The sequence below is a fragment of the Castor canadensis genome, chromosome 19, assembly GCF_047511655.1.
Source record: "Castor canadensis chromosome 19, mCasCan1.hap1v2, whole genome shotgun sequence".
Lineage (NCBI taxonomy): Eukaryota > Metazoa > Chordata > Mammalia > Rodentia > Castoridae > Castor > Castor canadensis.
Genome location: NC_133404.1, coordinates 22711119 through 22729560, shown reverse-complemented (window position 1 = coordinate 22729560; position 18442 = coordinate 22711119). Strand labels below are relative to the sequence as shown.

The following is an 18442-nucleotide window of genomic DNA, read 5'->3' as shown; positions in this document are numbered from 1 at the left end:
CAACCCTTCGGATCTCTATCTCACCCAATGCCACCAGCAGACTCAATACGCCACAGGCAATGCGCCATTTTTCAGTGCATTGTGCTCTATGGGAAGGTCACGTGGCTGGTGGGGACAACAGCCACACAAACAGCAAAGCAATTGCATTTGCATCTGCTCTAGTAGGCCAAGAATGGAAGGGAGAATAGCACCCCTCCCCCTATGGGTTTTCTTTTTCTGTGCTCTGGTCAGGTCTGCTCAACCTTAAAGTGACCTCTGGATATTTCCCTTTGAACACTTGAGCTACATAGACATAAAGTGTAAACTATCACTAAAAAATTTCCTGTTCAGGCTTCATATTACTGTTTTGGCTCATGCTCTTTATTTTAACATTGGATCATTTGGTTATTTTTTAAATTGGCTTCTAATTTGATCACTTATTGTCCTTATGTTTCTCTATTGTGTTTTTATTCCTGACAAAGTACTTTTGATATAAAAGGATTTGTAGAGGATTCCATTACAAAATGCAAGGGTTTTGGAGGGCAGGAGATTTTTGGCAGTACAAAATGCAAGGGTTTTGGAGGGCAGGAGATTTTTGGCAGATTTTTGGGGTTTGAACTCAAGGCCTTACATTTGGTAGACAGAGCCTCTTAGCACTTGAGCCACTCTGCCAGCTCTAAAACACAGTTTCATTATTTTTAAAGGCTGTACAACTGGCCAGGCGCCCAGGATTTATATCTATAATCCTAGCTACTCCAGAGACAGAGATTAGGAGGATCTCGGTTAGAAGTCACTCAGGCAAATAGTTGGTGAGCCCTCTCTTGTAAAAACCCAACACAAAAAAATAGCTGGCAGAGTGGCTCAAGTGATAGAGCACCTAGAAAGCGTGAGACCCAAAGTTCAAACCCCAGTACCACCAGAAAAATCTCCTTTTAAGGCATATCAAATAAGTAATTTTTGTTTCCTTTCATTTTGAATCATGTTGGATCAATGCATGAAGCAAACTGTATTTCTGAAATGCCATAAGGCTTAATTTTTATGTATTTTTTAAATAATTGTGGTTAATGAACCATTGAGAAATAAATTTTATATATTATTGGGATTTTTTTCTAATGACCTCATGGCAAGATCTTACCATTTATATTTTTACTATATTCTTTTTGGGTCAAGTGACATTTTCATTTACTAAGAACTTATCTGCAAATATCCCATCATACTCATAAGTTTGATCAATTTACAAGTTTGCCAAAATTGTCCTTTTACGTTTATAGTCAATATCATCATGTGCTTACCAATAATGATATATTATATTCCTCGTGTAAATTTCACTTCATCTTTGTATTGTAATAACATGTTTTGTGATCATTACATGCCTTTCATTCTTCATACCAAAAGATTCATCATGCTGGTATGAGTGCCTTCTTGGCACAAGTACTACACCATTTATCAAATAAGATGTAATACAAATTGTCCTAATAAATCTCTCCACACACCAAAATTTTTAAAAAATATATAACAGTTGTGTAAGATTGAAAGAACTTTCACAATTAGACTTTACTAGAAGAACTTGCTTTTCAGTGTCTCCTGACTTCCTCTGCTTAGTCACCTTAAAATTCATCATTCAATCCCCAATTATTTTTCTAATTGTCACCTATGCTACTGCCCAAGTTTGGATATTTTTCTTTTCTTAGAAAAATGATCCACAAGTTCCATAACTCAGAGGTTAGCAATTTTTTTGATGGTATAGGGGTTTGAACTCAGTGCCTCAAACTTGCTAGGCAGGTGCTATACCACTTGAGCTGCTCTGCCAGATCTTCTTGTATTGAGTACTTTTTAGACAGGGTCTCTCAAACTGTTTGCCTAGGTCTAGCTTCAAACCTTGGTCCTCCTGATCTCTGCCTCCTGAGTAGCTAGGATTACAGGCATGAGACACCAGCACCCAGCAGCATTTTTCTTTTTTAATTGTGAAGTGGTACTTACTAAGTATTTTAAGCTGTGTGGATCATACTGTCTTTATGGTAATTAGTCAGTCATGTACTTGGAGCAAGAAAGCAGCCATACATTATATGTAAATGCAGGGGGTCTCAGGGTGTTCCAATAAAACATTATTTACAATTGTAGGTTTTGAAGAAGCCAATCTAGTTCCTGACCCTGCTGCTCAGTGAGCTCTTCCCTCTATAGTTTACACGGCTCACAAAGTCATGTCTCTTTCTTTCAGTTGCTAAGTATTTTTATTTGGTATCCATTTTCTGCTTTGTGATGAGTATTTTAGAGCACTGTTAGAAAAGGTAAGTGAGGGAGTGTCCACATAAAGACACCAAATTCTGATATACTGATTATTTGATGCTGATTATTTTTGAGGATCTTTTGTATTTTTCTTTCTTGTGGCACTGGGGTGGAATCCAGGGCCTTGTATGTGCTAGGCAAGCACTCTACCACTGAGCTACATTCTTAGCCCAATCTTTTGTAGTATTAAGCAAGTTAGAATATCCTAATTTTTTTGAAAGAGGAATATATGCTGATGGTAACAAAAAAGAAATAAAATAGAAAAAAGTTAAATTGCAATAAAATACCCATTCTTTAGCTCTGATTCTAGCAATTTGAAATTGCAGTGCTGTACCTACACTGAGCCTTTGGAGTTCTCCTTTTCATACATAAGCTTATATAACACTTTAACATATATAACTACATTTGTTTGTGTATGGTGAAAAAATTATTTAGTAACATTTAAATCATAGAATTAATACCATCAACAAAAATATAGTGATTACAGCAATGAGATCTTTTATAAGTTATGATTATTACTATTACTATTATTATACTTCATGTTTATTTTCCTCAATGAATTTTATAGCAGTTGGTATGTGCTAAGAACTTAAATATGTTATTTGCTTAATAAAGAACATAAAGTGGGAGACCTTCTTTCATCCACTCTGCAAAGGTGATCATGTCCAGTCATTTGAAATATGTTTTATGTATCTTTCTTCTTGCCCTTGAACATATATTTCTTTAAAATTTTTGTCACCAGACCTTCTAGCATCACTTTCCTTTCTTGTTATTTTTGTGATTTCCACTTAAATTTATTTTAACTGATATTTTAAAAATTGTGTATACTTATGGATGACAGTAGAATTTATAGAGTTAAAGAGGTTGAGCTGAACTCTGAATACAGCATGAACAGGAGGAATTTTGTAGTCAAGGATGAGTTGCTGGGGATCAGAAGATGGAAAATTACCAAGAGTAGTAACAGGAAATAAGGGGCTTCTGCCTAAAGTAACCTAATAGGTTTCTTGCTGAAGCTTCTTGCTGGATAATCCCAGGGTAATCAATCATTCCCACCTAGGGGGATGGAAGAGGATGAGGAACTCTGTCATCACCCAGGGAGATGGAGGACAATGAGGAGATACCAAGAGTGGGAGGTGCTAAACTGACTTAGAAGGGTTCTTTCTGAAACTAAATTTTATAAGAACAGGCCTAGAAGAAGTTTCAAAAATCTGACTAAATTTTGGTAAAGCAAAATCTGTCAAGATGGGTATGGTGGTACTCACCTGTAAACTCAGCACTCAAGAGGTTGAGGGAAGAGGATGGTGATTTTGAGGCTAGCCTGGAATACAAAATGACTAAAAGACCAGTCTGGGCTACAGAGCCAGACCGAACATACCTCAAAAAAAGTCTTTATTTCCAGGCACTGGTGGCTCATTGTCTATAATTCTAGCTACTCAGGAGGCAGAGATCAGGAGGATCGAGGTTCAAAGCCAGCATAGGGAAATAGTTTGAGAGACCCTGTCTTGAAAAAGCATGTCACAAAAAAAAGAGCTGGTGGAGTGGTTCAAGGTACAGGCCCTGAATTCAAACCCCAGTACTGTAAAATAATTCTTTGTCAGTGTTTTCATGTCTATTTCATACTGCACATAAGTGTAATATTAATGTTAACAATACTTAGGGTTTATGTTATGTCCAGTATTTTTTTCTGAAATAGAAAATATCAATTCAGTGTGTTCTATGAATTTAACTGGGTTTTTAATACCTGTAGCCACTTTATTTTTTTTTTAGTTTAATAATTCACTGGTATTATTTTTTTTAAATATATCTTTTATTCATATGTGTACACAATGTTTGGGTCATTTCTCCTCCCCTTCCCCTGTCCCCTTCCTCTCTCCCCCTCCCCCCTTCAGTTCCAGGCAGGTCCTGTTCTGCCCTTTTCACTAATTTTGTTGAAGAAAAGACACAAGCATAGTAAGGAAGACAAAGCATTTTTGCTAGTTGAGTTAAGGATAGCTATACAGAGAGATTCCTAACATTGTTTTCGTGTACCCATGTGTAACTGTTGTTTAGATGAGTAAAGAAAGGTAAAATGTTTTCACAATTTTAAAGCAGCAATTAGTGTTGGAGCGTGAACACAAAACCACTGTCCTGTCTGCAGAGCCCATGTTCTTCACCTCTATGAAGGATGAACAAGTAGGGGTTTTTTTTCTATCTGGTATGACTAAGGGTCAAGTGTTATGTACCTCATGTTTTTGGTTACTTACTTACAAAAGTTTATTGGAACACAGCCATTCATTCATGCATTTTTATACTTGCCTCCTTACTACAATGGCAATATCCCTAATGTTTGGCAGACAGTATGACTCATAAAGTCAAAATTATTTACTATTTGGCCCTCACAACACCCAGTGTTCAGTCTGGAGAATGGGACAATGAGTCTTTGGAATGCTAATTTAATATGAGATCCACACTTGCACAGTTGGCGAGAAGAGGTGAATATTTGAGTTTATAAAACCATTTCAAAGGTTCCCTTTCAAAATCCTCTTTCTGTCCACAACTTCCCAGAGTTTTCTATTTCCCTTTGGCTTTTGTTTCATCCCTCTAGCCAAGATTTTCATTATGCCTATGGTGGGTGACCAGAGGACATAAATAAAAATAAAAATAATGAAGGAACTACTCCAAGGTAGAATGCAGGCTTAGAATGTGAACTCAATTAGCTGCTACTGTCCCCATGACAACGGGAAGGCCTCAGAGTTGGAGCTGGAGAGACTGGAGGAAAGAATAAAAAGAGGGAGAAAAAAGAAGGGAGTAAAGGGGTAGTCTGCTGTTCCTGAGTTCCCTTTTCAATTCTTAGATTATAACTAGAGGACTTCTTGTGAAGCACCTTCATGCTCACTTCTGGATATCTGGATGTCCACAAAAAATAAGAACTCATTAGCAATTCAGCAATACCTAACATACCACACTGTTCCTTGACACCCCTATTTCTACTTTGATATTCTTCAAAGAGCTGTCCAGTACACTTTATCCAAGTTGTAAAATACTCAGTGACTGGGCTTGGTACGTATATTCTACCTTTCCTAAAATTAGAGCCCCAGTGGCAGCCTGTTCTACTTCTTTGATTTTAGTTAAAGCAAAAGCTCCTCAGTAGTCTCCCTTTATATATGTGCCTTCTGTTTTATCCTTTCTCTTCCCCCAAATTGACAGTAACAATTGTGTATTCTACTCCTTTGGAGTTGGCCCTACTTCAGGACCCCCAGTATTGTCCATGCTCAGACCAACCATATATTCACTGGGATATTTCTCAAGCCACTTCATTACTATTTGGCCTATAGCAAGCACCTACAAATTTGACTGCTATTGTGACTTGATCACACTATGGTCTGTAATATTTTAACTTGTCTTCTCTCTAATTAGTTCTCCCAACTACACAGAATGTAAATAGTGCTTTTTTTTTGAAAGTTAGAATTCCTCAGATATTTATAAACTTGGAGGAAGTGTGTAGAGAAAAGAAAGAACAAGAAAAATAGAATAAAATAATAGGAATAATACTGAAAAGTATTTTCTAATCTACTTAAAATTGTACTTACAATTTTAATAATGTACTCACAGGTATATCAATAAATGTTTTGCTTCATTCACTTTTTACTTCAGTTTTTGTTTGTTTGTTTTGGCAGTACTGGGGTTTGAACTCAGGGCCTCAAGCTTGCTAAGCACGCACTCTATCACTTGAGCCACTCTGCCAGTCCTTCACTTCAGATTTATGAATATAGAAGTCTGCAGTACAGACAGCAAAAGTGTTCCCATATCCCAGATCTCCATTTTCAATTTTCAGTGGTGCCCACTGATCAAAATCTTGGTGTTATTCTTTTCTAAAGATGAATACATTTGTTTTCTTTCCCAAAGGGTGTGTGTGTGTGTGTGTGTGTGAGAGAGAGAGAGAGAGAGAGAGAGAGAGAGAGAGAGAGAGAGAGAGAGAGAGAGATTGTATTTATGTGTACATTTATGTGAAAACCCATTTGACCATGGCAAATGGTAGAGACAATGATTTTTGGGGGGGTACTGGAGTTTGAACTCAAGGCCTACACCTTGACCCTCTCCACCAGCCCTTTTCTGTGGTGGGTTTTTTCAAGATAGGGTCTCTAGAACTATTTGTTCATGCTGGCTTAAGGCCACAGTCTTCCTGATCTTTGCCTCCTGAGCAGCTAGGTTTACAAGCATGAGCCACTGGCACCCTGTGAGAAAATGTTTTTTGATAAAATTCTGATAACATGATATGTGTTAAAACTCTGACTTTTTTTTAAAGTTTGTGTCATATACTATCATTATTACAATTAAACAGGTGAAATAATTAAAAATATACTTCTTTCAATAACTTGTGTAGATTGACAGAACCACCATAGAGGTATAGTCAAACAATTAAGACACATCTTTCTAATCACAGAGACTGTAATCTTTATCTTAAAGATGGATTAATTCCTAAAATCTGGTCTGGGTTCTCAGAACAACTAGTCTGATGGATATTCTGGGAATATTTCTTGGAGTTCACAAAGCTATCCTCCTGTCTCATTCTGTCTTCTTCCTGGAGGAATGGCTCAGAATGTATCCAAGACCCTGGGAACTATTGAGGATGGAAGGGACTTAGGCCTGATTGTCATTTGTTTTACATTTTTGTGCTGGTGTTCTACATGGCTAATAAATATGACATACAGAACAGTGCTTAGACACAGGCTCTTTCTCCATACCTTCAGCTAGAGTCCTTGCTCACAGGTTATAGCTGGATTTCCTGGGATTTTCCCAGGGCACATCTTTCTCATGGGTGCCAGACACTGAACAAGAAGTGGGTGGTCAAGTCGCACCATGTAAATGCATTTACTTTATATTTAAAAATGAGTAGAAGCATATACCTCTGAACTTCACAAATCTCTGAGCCCTGAGTCATTTCCACCAAAATGTAAATAAACAGCAGGAAAAACCACCTGGAGATATGGTGTTTAATTTCTTTTTTTCTTGGTAAGTCTGATAATGTGAAGACCTAGAAAAGCTCCCACAAGACCATGTTCTCTCATGAAGGAACTGTTGCACCTGGAAGTCTCTGAGACTCATTCACCAAGTCTCATGCACAGTGAATTAAATCCTCCATCTATTAAGCTTGGAGGTAGAACTTTGTGTTTAAGATTCTGGACATGTGAACCATGAGTAAAAAAGGTACTTTAATGTATTATTATCTCATCAACCACATGTAACACAGGGTGGGTTCTATCTCCAGTTTATACGGGGCCAAAGAGAGGGAGGGCTGGGAACTGAGGAGGCCAGGGCTAGATCTGAGGACTCACCTGTCTGCCTTGGTATATTATGGTCCTGTACCTGCGAACTTCATACTCTTTTTGCACTGTATAGTGATAAATAACCCTAGTCTAAAAACAATGTAGGAAGCCTCTGTGATACTGAAGCTAGCAGAAAATCTAATGACTAATTTACTAGAGAACCTGATTTTTGCTGAGGATGAGGGTATAGTAAAGTAGCCTTATTGGTATGTCTTTCAGGGAAAATTGTGATCTTCTCTAAAATATAGGAAATATACTATCACTATCTCAACAAACAATATGTTAATCACACATGTTAATATGTTATCCCTTGATGGTATAGTGGTTCAGCATGGCTAGAAGAATGCAGCTTCCTGCTAGTCTCCATTCCCTACCTGAAGTTGGTAGCATCATCTCCACATTGTTGTACTCTCATGTCAGGATGGCTATCACACCCACATGATGTTTGTTGTCACTACCAAAAGGAGAGGTGAAAGGGCCAAGGACAAAAGTCTTGTCACTTTATGCATATGTTTTTATTTATTCTAGAAAGTTACCCATCTTTATGAAATTGAATATATGTCTCCCTAGGACAATGTGTCATATGCTTACCCTATAATCCTAAAAGGACTGGACTGCCAAGCAGTTGTCACTGTTTGTTTCCTTTGCTGGAGAAAATAACAGAGGAAGACCCACAAAAGAAAACTATAAGATGTGAAGTGAGCTCGCAACGTGTGCCACTGCATCTGGGGGAGTGGACCTCTGCAAGCAGAAGGCAGTGTCTCTTCCTCAGTGCTACTTATAATGCAGCCAATACTGAGAAGAGCAGGTATTGGCCACCTGAATAATCCACTGTGAATGTCTCAATTCTATCACCTGTAAGCTCTATGCCCTGTGCCACTTACTTTATTCTTTTTTCTCTTCCACAGAAATGATAAAAATTACTACCTCACACATGTCTTGTGTGGCATAAATACCTTACAAAATCTAAAGAATTAACTATCACTAGAGGAAAAATGGGCTTTCCAGGTGTCAATGGCTCACGCCTGTAATCCTAATTACTCAGGAGGCAGAGATCAGGAGGATTGAAGTTGGAAGCCAGCCCAGGCAAATAGTCTGTGAGATCCTATCTCAAAAATCCCATCACAAAAAAAGGGCAGGTGGAGTGGCTCAAGGTGTAGGCTCTGAGTTCAAGCCCCAGTATAGCTAAAAAAAAAATTGAGGCTTGATAAATATTAGCTGTCAAATTTTCCCTGACTTGGTACTTTTCAATCTATATTTGTGAATGGGATAAAAAAGTAAAAAAGCCACAGAGAGAGAACAACATACTTTCCTTGATTATCATAAAAGTAGCTGTAACAAAACACTTAGTTCTGGATGTTTATATGGACATGGAAACTGGAATGTCCTTACAATAATTATTCACCTACACAGAAGGGCAAATAACAAAGGGAAGAAAGTAAGCGGTATTACATATTAGTGATTTACAAAGAAATCATATGTCATATTTATGGATTTGAGAATAGGATGAACAAAAAGAAGGATAAAGTGATAGATAGGACTTACATAAAGTTTACCTATATACAGCAATATGCCACGAAAAATACATATCACATAAACTATGGGTAAAAGGGAAGAAATTTTTACTACATAAAGGTTTTGTTTTTGAAACAAGGTATATTTATATAGGCCAGGATATCCTGGAACTCACTATGTAGCTCAAGTTTGGCCTTGAATTCATAGTTATCCTGTGTCTGCCTCCACAGCGGTGGGATTACAGGGGGAAGCATCAGGCTTACCCTTCCATTTTCATGGTAGTGTGAAATCACAACTTCTGGACTATCTAGAAGTAAACCAGGAATGTTGGAAACCAGAGGCCTTGCAGTCCCTTCCTGTTAAGCTGAGATAGCCAGGAGCATTCCTGGGACATCCTCTGGCCACTTCTGCCAGGCTTCCTGCCCTCACCCCATTCTACTCAGGAACACAGTCTACTCCAAGGACCCCCCAGATCAGAGAGGCTGACTTCTCTGCCCATGTCACAATGCAGGAAGAACAGCCCACCTCTGACAAAAATGACATTAGCCTGCAAAGTCCACCTACACATTATGGAGGAGTAGGGGCTGGCTTCTTCAATCCCTCTCTGACTTCAGCAAAGACACCCCACCCCTGAATCTTGGGCTTGTCTTTGTGGCTCTAGTGCAATTGCACTTTGAGCTTAGTTACAACCATCAATGGCAATAAAATAGGGTCTAACTTTTCAACTCAAGCCTATAAAATACATGTGCATTTCTATGTGTGGTTCCTTGTATGTGTGTTATTATATTCATCATACAATTATATTATCAGGTATTGTTACTACAATATAAAGAATTTGGGATATTCATAGTACTGATAACTGTCTTTCATAGTTTAATTAATACTTTTTAGTAAATGTATACATTGTGTAGTAGTATAAATTCACTGTGAGAGGAAAAGGGAATGGATGTACAATAAGAAGGTATAAAGTGTTGAGGTCATAACACTAAGTGCTTTTCTCCTTTTCACAGACTGTTTCTTACCAATGAGCTGGTATACAAACCATGCCAGCCATTTGCTATGGCCAGCTTTTGGATTCTTTATTTTTTAACTAGCATATAATAGTTGTACAGGGGGAATACATTGTGACATGTACATATGTGCTTACAATATATCTTAATTAGATTCACTATCTTCATCACTCTCCTTCATCCTCTTTTCACCTCTTCGTAAAACAATTTCAACAGGTTTCACTATTTTATTTTCATATATGAATACAAAATACATCCACCATATTCACCCTTCTTCACTCGTTCCTTATGTCCTACACACACACACTGGTACTCACCCCCAGAAAGGAGCTGTTTTACCTTCCTGTCCTTCATTATTTTAAAGTGTATATTGATATAGCTCAAGGGAGCCTTACCTTGGTATATTAGACGTGTATGTATTGTGCTTTAAGCAAATTACAAAACCCCCTTACTTACTCTTTCTCCATCACCCTGTCCCATATTTCCAACAGCTTATAGTCCATTGTGTTATTTTAGATTCTTTTCTTTTCAAGTATTTTTATTAGCATACTTTAACTCTACAAAAGGGGTTTCATTATGATAAAGCCAGAGATCTGTACAGGTTCACCCCTCTGATATGTTCTCTTAGCTCCCCCTTGTCACCCTCTCATACCTTATCACACAGTGTTTGTTGGGTTTCATTACTTTTTCTTCTTATTGGGCTGGGGTGTATCCCAAGAGAGGAGCACTTGCCTAGCAAGCACAAGGCACTGAGTGCAAAATCCAGTACTGTCAAAAGTAAATAAATAAATGAAATTTTCGTTGGCAGACCTACCTCTTGACAGAGACTTAACAGAAATATTTAAAATTATAAATGATCATTGAATACTTTGAGTGTGGGGGAGAATTGACCAAACAATAGACTGTTAATATTTATTGGTGAGTCAGAGTGCTGGTGGAGATGAGGTTTACATTCTTTTTTTCTTTTCTTGAAATATTCAATATTATTTTGTGTGGATGTGGCAATTAGTTTCTATCCACTATTATTTTTCGATAGTTAAATTTCCATTTAAAAATTATTTTGGTACAAGAAACCATGCCTAAACTAGAGTAAAAATTTCTGTAAGAGAGATTTATAAGGTCAAATGGTTTTTCTTTAAAATTTTACTAGACATTGCCAAATTACTTTTAAACTCTTTCCAAAAGATGACATGATCATCTTTGATTTTCTTGACAGATTTAGAAACATTTTTGTATTTATAACATATGGACCACCCGATATAAATGTAATAATTTAGCCATTTTGCTTTTATTAGCTATTTTGCTATGTTTTGTTTTCCTACTGAGAGTTTCCCACACCTCTGCAATGTTTTATTAGATCACCTAAGAACAAATAACAATGAGCAGCCAGAGGCAGATGAGGACACATGGTTGAGGAAGGAAGCTGAGCCAGCTTTTCTGTGGATTACAGTTAGCAGAGTGTTGTCCACCTGTTTCATGTCCATATTTTAAATTCCAGCATATAAAAATGACACTTGATGCAATTGTATAGAAATGCAATGAGCTAATTCTTCATATGTATGTCAGAATTCTAGTGTGAGCTCACCAATATTCCTCAAAGATCAAACGTATTTTCACAGACTCAGCAAGTGTCTGGATTCTCTGTCTGCATTCTCAGTACGTCGACTTTCTTCTCTTCTTCCAACACTAAAAAATCAAAGATTTTTCCACTTAACCGAACAACAGTCAAATCTTCTCTTAGGTCCATCTGTGTACTTTCTTGTAAAATTCACTTTTAGCGCATGAACCCAACTTAATCAGTTTAGCAAGAATCACATCCTGGCAGGGCAGCGGTGGCTCACATCTGTAATCCTAACTACTCTGGAGAACAGATCAAGAGGATTGTGCTTCAAAGCTAGCCCCAGGTTAATAGTTCATGAGACCCTATCTCAAAAATGCCCAACACAAAAAAGGGCTGGTGGAGTGGCTCAAGTGTGAAGCCCTGAGTTCAAATCCCAGTACCAACAACAATAATAAAATATCACACCCTGCAATCCTCAATATGTGACCACTATCCCCCAAGGATCATGTGATCACACCGGCCTGTCTCCAGCAAGAACTCTATTAAGCCATCTTAGCCAGAATGTTCCATATTGTTGATGTTATCTCTAATAATTTCCATCAACTTACCCCCCACCCAAATACATGGCTATGAAATCCTGCTTACCCGGAATATATTCTATATTGAGCCTAACCTCTCTCCCTCACTGCAAAACCTCCATTGCAGTAGTCTCCATACCTACTATGCTTTGTCAAATATCATTGAATATTTCTTTTTCCTTCAACAGATATTTTGATAAAGGGAATTGAGAGCCCTACTGAATCTCCACATGGGTGGTAGCATCATTGGGCACTTGTTCAGGTAAGTATCATTCTTATCACTCTTTTATGCCAGTAAAATTGAGGTTCAGAGTAAGGCTTTACAATTTCATTAAAGAGACACCCAACTGATTTTCAGTCAAAGTTGCATACATTAGCTGATCCATGACACAGTTCCTGAGAACAAGTTTCAATAGGACTGGACACCTAAAATGAGTTCAATTAATATTAGCATTAGTTAATTAATAATACCTAATTAAAATCCCAGTGACACATTTATTTTTCACATGTTAGATATCAGCAAACCAGTTCTAACTGCAGCATTATCCCTTCCTGTGACTCTACCTCAAGTGAGAAGGCTAAGGAATGAAGGAACACAGTCAAAGACCATTGAACTTGATTTTAAACTTGAAGTGTCTTGTCATCCCAAAGTAATTAGTGTGATTGCTGGATATTTAAGTGTTCTTTTTCTGTGTTACAATCTGTTTTTCTCCTTGGATCGTCTTCTACAACAGAGCATCCCGAGGTGATACACTGATGTCATACATCATCTCCAACTTTGACTCTGCCAATGAGCATCGGTCCATGTATTATAATAGGTATGTCTGAACTGGCATTAAGTCATAGGAAAATGTGTTTTAGCAGAATCTAAAATAGGAATGATACATAGATGGTCACTAAGATGCCAGCAACATCTAAGAGGAAAAAAAAAGGAATGAAACCTTGGCTTTTCCAAGAAAAACAATGCAAAATATAGGTGCTGTGGGGTATGCCTCAGTGGTACAGAACTTGCCCCGCATGTATGAGGCCCTGAATTAAATCCCCAGCACTGCAAAGCAAAACAAAGTAAAACAAAAAAGACAGGAAATGTATGTAGCAAAATCAGTATCGTCACCAAGAACCTTGATGTGAAAAAAGTATGTACCCATCAAAAGTACATGCTCAGAACATTTAGAAGAGGAAGGTGCTAGTTATGTGAACTTGGCTCATAGTACACTGTGTACACTCTTATTTAAACTGGAAGAGGGAAAATACAAACAATTATTAAACCATATATGCACCTGGACACTGGTGACTTATGCCTAGAATGCTAGCTACTCAGAAGGCAAGATTAGGAGGATCACAGTTCAAAGCCAGTCCTGGCAAATAGTTCTCAAGACCCTGTCTCAAAAAAATCTGACACAGGAAAGAGCTGTTGGAGTGGCTCAAGTGGTAGTGTACCCACCTAGCAAGTGTGAGTTCAAACCCCAGCACTGCCAAAATATAAATAAAAATTTAAAAAGAACACTATTGGAGAAAGTGAAGGAATTGCATTATAGACTGTGCATTAGATAAAAGAACATATTAATTTACTGACTTAGTTACTCCATCAAAATGCATGTCTCAAGGGAAGGACCTGAGTACTACCTGGAAACATGCAGTATGTGCCTGCAGCTTGGTGGCTGAACTCACTATGGTGTTATGAGGCACAAAAGCACCTTTTGAAAGCTTATTTACAAATTTCCTTTAAGATACCTTGTATTAGTCCATTTTCTATTGCTATAATAAAATACCCAAAGCTGGATGATGTATAAAGAAAAGAGGTATATTTAAGTTGCAGTTCTGGAGATTTAAATGCATGATGCCAGTGTCTGTTCAGCTCTGGCTAGGGCCCCCTATGCTATATCACAATGTGGCATATGGCATCATGGTGGGAGCATGAGTAAGAGAGAGCAAAGAGTCAGTGGTGATACAGGAATCCAGAGGTGGGGTAGGGGGGTCAGTCTTGCTGTTTTTAGTTACCCACACTCAAGGGAATTAACTCACTCCAGGAAACCAGCATTAATTCTTTCTATGGCTGGTGGCCCCAGTGACCTAATTAACTCAGGGCAGGCTCCACATCTTAAAGGTTAGAGCAGCTCTTTTAGGGTATTTTTTGGTGGTAGTGGGGCTTGAACTCAGGGCCTCAAGCTTGCTAGGAAGGCACTCTACCACTTGAGATATTCCGCCATATATCAGCTTTGATACCACCATATTAAGGACCAAGCTTCCATCTTATGAACCCTTAGAGGACTAATCACATCCATACCAGAGAACACCTCTGAGACACTGTAAATGCCAAGAAAAAAGAATCCATCCAATATGCACAAACTTCTGGAAAAATGGTAGACATTGAACATTTATTAAATAGCGTCAAGGTAGTAATTCTCTTTTGATCACAACTATATCATCATTTCCTACAACAGTGTATGGAATGTTTACGACATTGAACGTACATCTTTTGAATATGGATGATTTGCTTATGGAATCAATGTTACATATAATTATATATATATATGTATATATGCATATATAAGTTTTTGGTGATACTGGGGTTTGAAATCAGGGTCTAATGCTTGCAACGCAGGTTCTCTACCACCGGAGCCACTCTCCAGCCCAACTTTTTAATATTGAGAGAGCCAAGATACTTGCTCAGACTCAAAAAAAAAAAAAACCTTCAAGTGCAAGTTTATGTTAATCTTGATCAATCAAGCTTGTTGAAAAGGCTATGCTACAGGAGCTACTGTTTTCTTTTTCTTCAAAGCTAGGCATGCTCCAGGCTTTGGGCATGATAGCAAATGCTCTATCACTGAGCTACATCCCCAGGACTGCTATTGATACTTACAGTGAGGCTACCATGAGGATCATTCTCACTCATTGGGACAATTACATCATTATATTCATTTTCTACTTTCACATAACTTAGTGCAAGTTCTTATATTTTTATAGTGCTAGACATTAAACCAGAGCATCATGCATGCTAGGAAAGAACTCTATCACGGAGCATTATCACTAGCCCTAGAGTAAATTAAAACTGGTATTATGTTACCAGAAATGAGAGTGTATGCCCACTTCACTTATATCTAGTCAAAGAGGTATTTATATGTTATTTCCTGAAATTGGCATGTTATTTCCTCAATTCATAGAATGTTTAGAAACTGTAATTCTTTGTACCTGTTCTTTTATTTTATAGAGATCTTCAGTGACCATGTTATTTTCTATTGTGTTATGTACCCAAAATCATGGTAACCCAAGTTATGCTGAGGTATTCAACATTTCACAGGGAAGCTCCACGGAATTACCCTTCTTTCAAATATTTTTTGTCCAGCAATTATGTAATGCATTATTTTATAAACATTAAAGTTTTTCTGTATTACAACTTTTAGGCTTTTGTTTGGTAGTATTTAGGTAAGAAGATAATTCCAATAAAGCCCATAACAGAAGAGAGACAAAAAAAGAGACAGTTGTAACCCAAATGGTATTGTCAAAGTTAGAATTTGCACACTTCCTTTTTGAATGCAAAGAGGTGGAGCTTAGCACATGTCATCATGGCAAGGTAGTTATTCATTTACTATTCACCTTAACGAGGTCCAGGGTAGGGGCTCATGCTTGTCATTCCAGCTATTTGGAAGGCAAAACTAGTAAAATCATTGTTTGAGGCCAATCTGGGCAAAAAGTTAGCAAGACCCTCTCTCAAAAACAAGCTGGCCATGGTGATATATGTCTGTAATCCCAGCAATCCAAAAGGCAGAATTAGGATGATATGGTGTGAGGCTAGCCCCAAGCAAAAGTATGAGACCATATATAAAAAAATAAGTAAAGCAAAAAGGCTAGGTTAGCCAGGCACCAGTGGATTACACCATTAATTCTAGCTACTTGGGAGGCTGAGATCAGAATGATTGTGGTTCAAGACTAGCCTAAGCAAATAGTTCGCAAGACTCCATCTCCAAAATAACTAGAGCAAAATGGACTGGAGGTAGAGTGCCTGCTTTGCAAGTGTGGCTCAAACTCCAGTCCCACCAAAAAAGGGACTGGGGTGTGGCTCAAGTGATAAAGTGCTGGTGGAATGGCACAAGTGGTAGAGCCCCTGCCTTGCAAGCATGAGGGCTTGAGTTCAAGCCCCAGTGCGACCAAAAAAGATTGGTAAAACAAAACTGAACTTTGAAAGGTTTATAAGAGGAGCACTAGTTACTAAACTGGGGATACAGATAGTTAAGCTGGATTCAGTAGGATTAGATTCCCCACCCAGAGGGAAGAATAGGCACAAAGGAGGTGAGATGATACAGTGTACTTACCCGATCTATCAGAGAATTTGTGCAGAGGTTGGGGGAGAGGGCAGGGTACTCTTCTTCTAGAGCTGAGTTCTTGAAAGAGCATCTTCAGATGGAAATCCTGTTCATATCCTAACAGTTTGCCAGAGCCTTGTTTTCAAACTTTCATAAAAGAAAAAGATATTGTTCTGTGTCTGCTACATGTGGGGTGGGCTCATCAGGGAATAACATAGACAAAGTTTCCATTTTCTCTGAGATTTCAATCAAGTGGGGATTCAGAAAACACATTCTATCTGGGGGTGTGGCTCAAGTGGTAGAGCACCTGCCTAGTAAGTGTGAGGCCCTGAGTTCAACCTCTAGATACCAAAACCAAACTTTCCTTAAAGAAAACATACTCTAAACTGCAGGAGGGGCACAGCCACTGTTTCTAGGCTGAATACTCTAAGATACTAGTCCAGAAGACTTCGTGTTCTGTGTCATCTGAACAGAGAACTGGACAGAGACATAGGTTGCAAAACAGAGGCAAAACTTTATTGAAAGAAAAGGAAAGAAAGAGTAAGAGGAAGCACCACAAGAGAAAAACCAGTAGGCTCCTGCCAGGTGGCACAGGAGCATTAATTTCTTTGTTTAAACACCAGTTTATAAGTTGTAAAGGTAGAAAAATCTGGGCAGTCCTTAGGGAGGGAATAGGGTGGTTGGCAATACTTAACATAGCCTTATTACATAACAAGGGGTATTTTGTGCACGTGCTTTTGCTAATTTTTGGCCTTTAATTGTAGGTATGAGATGCGACCAGTATTCATGAGATCCTAAGTAAGAGGACTTGGCCTGGAAGGTCAAATTGGAGGCAGGCCTTTTTTGTAACTAAAGCAGACCCAAAGGCATTTCTTCTGGACACTATCTTGCAATGATATTTATGACCAGGGTATTTACAACTTAGAGGGAATTTACTGCTCTACAGATGGTAAAGGGTGGTGCTGGTTATACTTGTTAGCTGTGTTTGCTTAATAGAGCACCTGGTAAATTATTTTCCCTATCTGCTAACCTGCCTCAACACCACTCAAGTGGTAGAATGACTGCCTAGTAAGCATGAAACCCTGTGTTCAAACCCCAGTACTGCCAATAAACTGCAGGAGGAAGAGTTGGACTTGGATGTCAGGGGATAGCATCAGACCTGGGGTAGGATGTACAATGACACCTCTTGGAGAAAGGAACATTGGAGAGTATTCTCAAGAGTGAGAAGCCAACAATCAGGCAAATGGGGAAGAAAGGGAAGAGGAAAAGTGTGTCTGTGGCATAGGCCAGGGAAGAAAATTGGCCAATAGATCTGAAGCACATCTGAATCAGTCATCTGTGAGGTCAGTAGAAACAGAAAGGGCAGAGAATGGAGGAACTAGACCAAAGAGAAAAAGCAGGTCATCCAAATGTGATGCAAGAAGAGCTCAATGGAGGAAAGTGTTCTATGCTGAGCAGGTATCAATATCTCAGACTTGTTGCCTGAACACTCATCCCACTCCAAAGGCCTGCCTGTCACAAAGAGACCCCAAAACCCTCCTGGTAATTCAGGGACCTCCCTGGTGGACAGAGAACACGATCACTTGGATCTGAAAATAAGGAGAAGGAAGGAAAGGAGTAGGATGGTGTTCGGGCTAGTGGATGGGCAGCTCCTTTGGATGTTCCTGTTTGCTCTCTTTCGTCATCGCTCTGTCACTCACCTAGTGGAGGTGAGTGACTCAGACCTCACCTCCTAATGGTGATAGGACCTCCTATCACCATTAGGACCTCCTGTCCTATTAGGTCCTATCTTTTGTGATAGGACAAAACCTAATGGTTGAATCAGAAAACCCATAGTGGATCCAGAGTGATTAAGTGATTGGTACCCTTGAAACCTCAACTACTCTGGAGGCTGAGGCAGAAG

The 18442-nt window shown here is 38.6% G+C and overlaps 1 protein-coding gene across 2 annotated transcripts in view; it reads left to right on the top strand.

Moving 5' to 3' along the window:
* Snurf (SNRPN upstream open reading frame) overlaps nt 1-18442 on the top strand; it is an 80947-nt gene that overhangs the window by 15650 nt on the left and 46855 nt on the right. For both annotated transcript variants that reach the window (XM_074061696.1, XM_074061695.1), the window contains exons 2-3: nt 12424-12497; nt 12970-13053. In XM_074061696.1, the coding sequence (XP_073917797.1) occupies nt 12466-12497; nt 12970-13053 (116 nt within the window). In that variant the 5' untranslated portion in view covers nt 12424-12465. The remainder of the gene's footprint in view (nt 1-12423; nt 12498-12969; nt 13054-18442) is intronic.